Genomic DNA, 741 nt, shown 5'->3' on the forward strand with positions numbered 1-741 from the left:
TCGATATATCGCCCAGCCCTAGTTCCTACCAAGCAGTTTGAAGCTGTTTAGATGTTAAACATGTTTAAACACTAAATAATTGTGCCAAGATGAGAACCAAAAACAGAAATGAACAAAACACAAGGTCCTGTGGGTTTAAGGAGAGGGTTCATCTGATAGCAGGCCGTTATGCACGCCTGGAAAGCCTAGCATGACAAAATCCACTGAGGGCAGAGTCTGGACTGTCGCACTGTGTTTATCTATTTGTGTGTTTTTAGTCGGTTTGACCACAAGAGAAAGTCATTTAGAGCAAACAACTTCCTCACTGTTGAGAAAACACACCCGCTGTAAGCCTGTAATGTCCTGTCATTGCCTGTAATGTAAATAACTGCAGTTTCACGATGATTGTGGGAGCACTGTTTGTGTTACACAGAGTGGACTTAAGCAATGCTCCTCTTTAATTGTGTTGTTTTTCGTCCATTGTTGTAGATCCGTGGGATGGGGATGAACTCTCCTGAGCTGCTGCTCTTGGTTGAAAACTGTCCTAAAGGAGCAGAGACTTTAGTTACTCGCTGTCTGCACATTTTGACCGATAAAGGTAAAAAGCCAAACGGCAAACAATAGAATAAAGTCTAGAAAATGGAAAGTTTTGATGTAAAAGAAGTCTTCTCTCCTCCCCTCAGTGCCTCCATCTCCAGAGCTGGTGGAGAGAGTGAGAGACCTTTACCACAAACGAGTGCCGGATGTTCGTTTCCTCATTCC

The 741-nt window shown here is 43.3% G+C and overlaps 1 protein-coding gene across 1 annotated transcript in view; it reads left to right on the forward strand.

Annotated features, from left to right (window-relative positions):
- The window catches only part of sympk (symplekin), a gene marked incomplete at its 5' end in the record, with an annotated part of 8,901 nt that overhangs the window by 5,133 nt on the left and 3,027 nt on the right, over positions 1–741 (forward strand). The window contains 2 exon segments of the mRNA XM_035676755.1: positions 469–577; positions 663–741. Coding sequence (XP_035532648.1) covers positions 469–577; positions 663–741 — 188 coding nt within the window.

The sequence above is a fragment of the Morone saxatilis genome, unplaced genomic scaffold, assembly GCF_004916995.1.
Source record: "Morone saxatilis isolate NCDOM2014 unplaced genomic scaffold, NCSU_SB_2.0 Contig5, whole genome shotgun sequence".
Taxonomy (NCBI): domain Eukaryota; kingdom Metazoa; phylum Chordata; class Actinopteri; family Moronidae; genus Morone; species Morone saxatilis.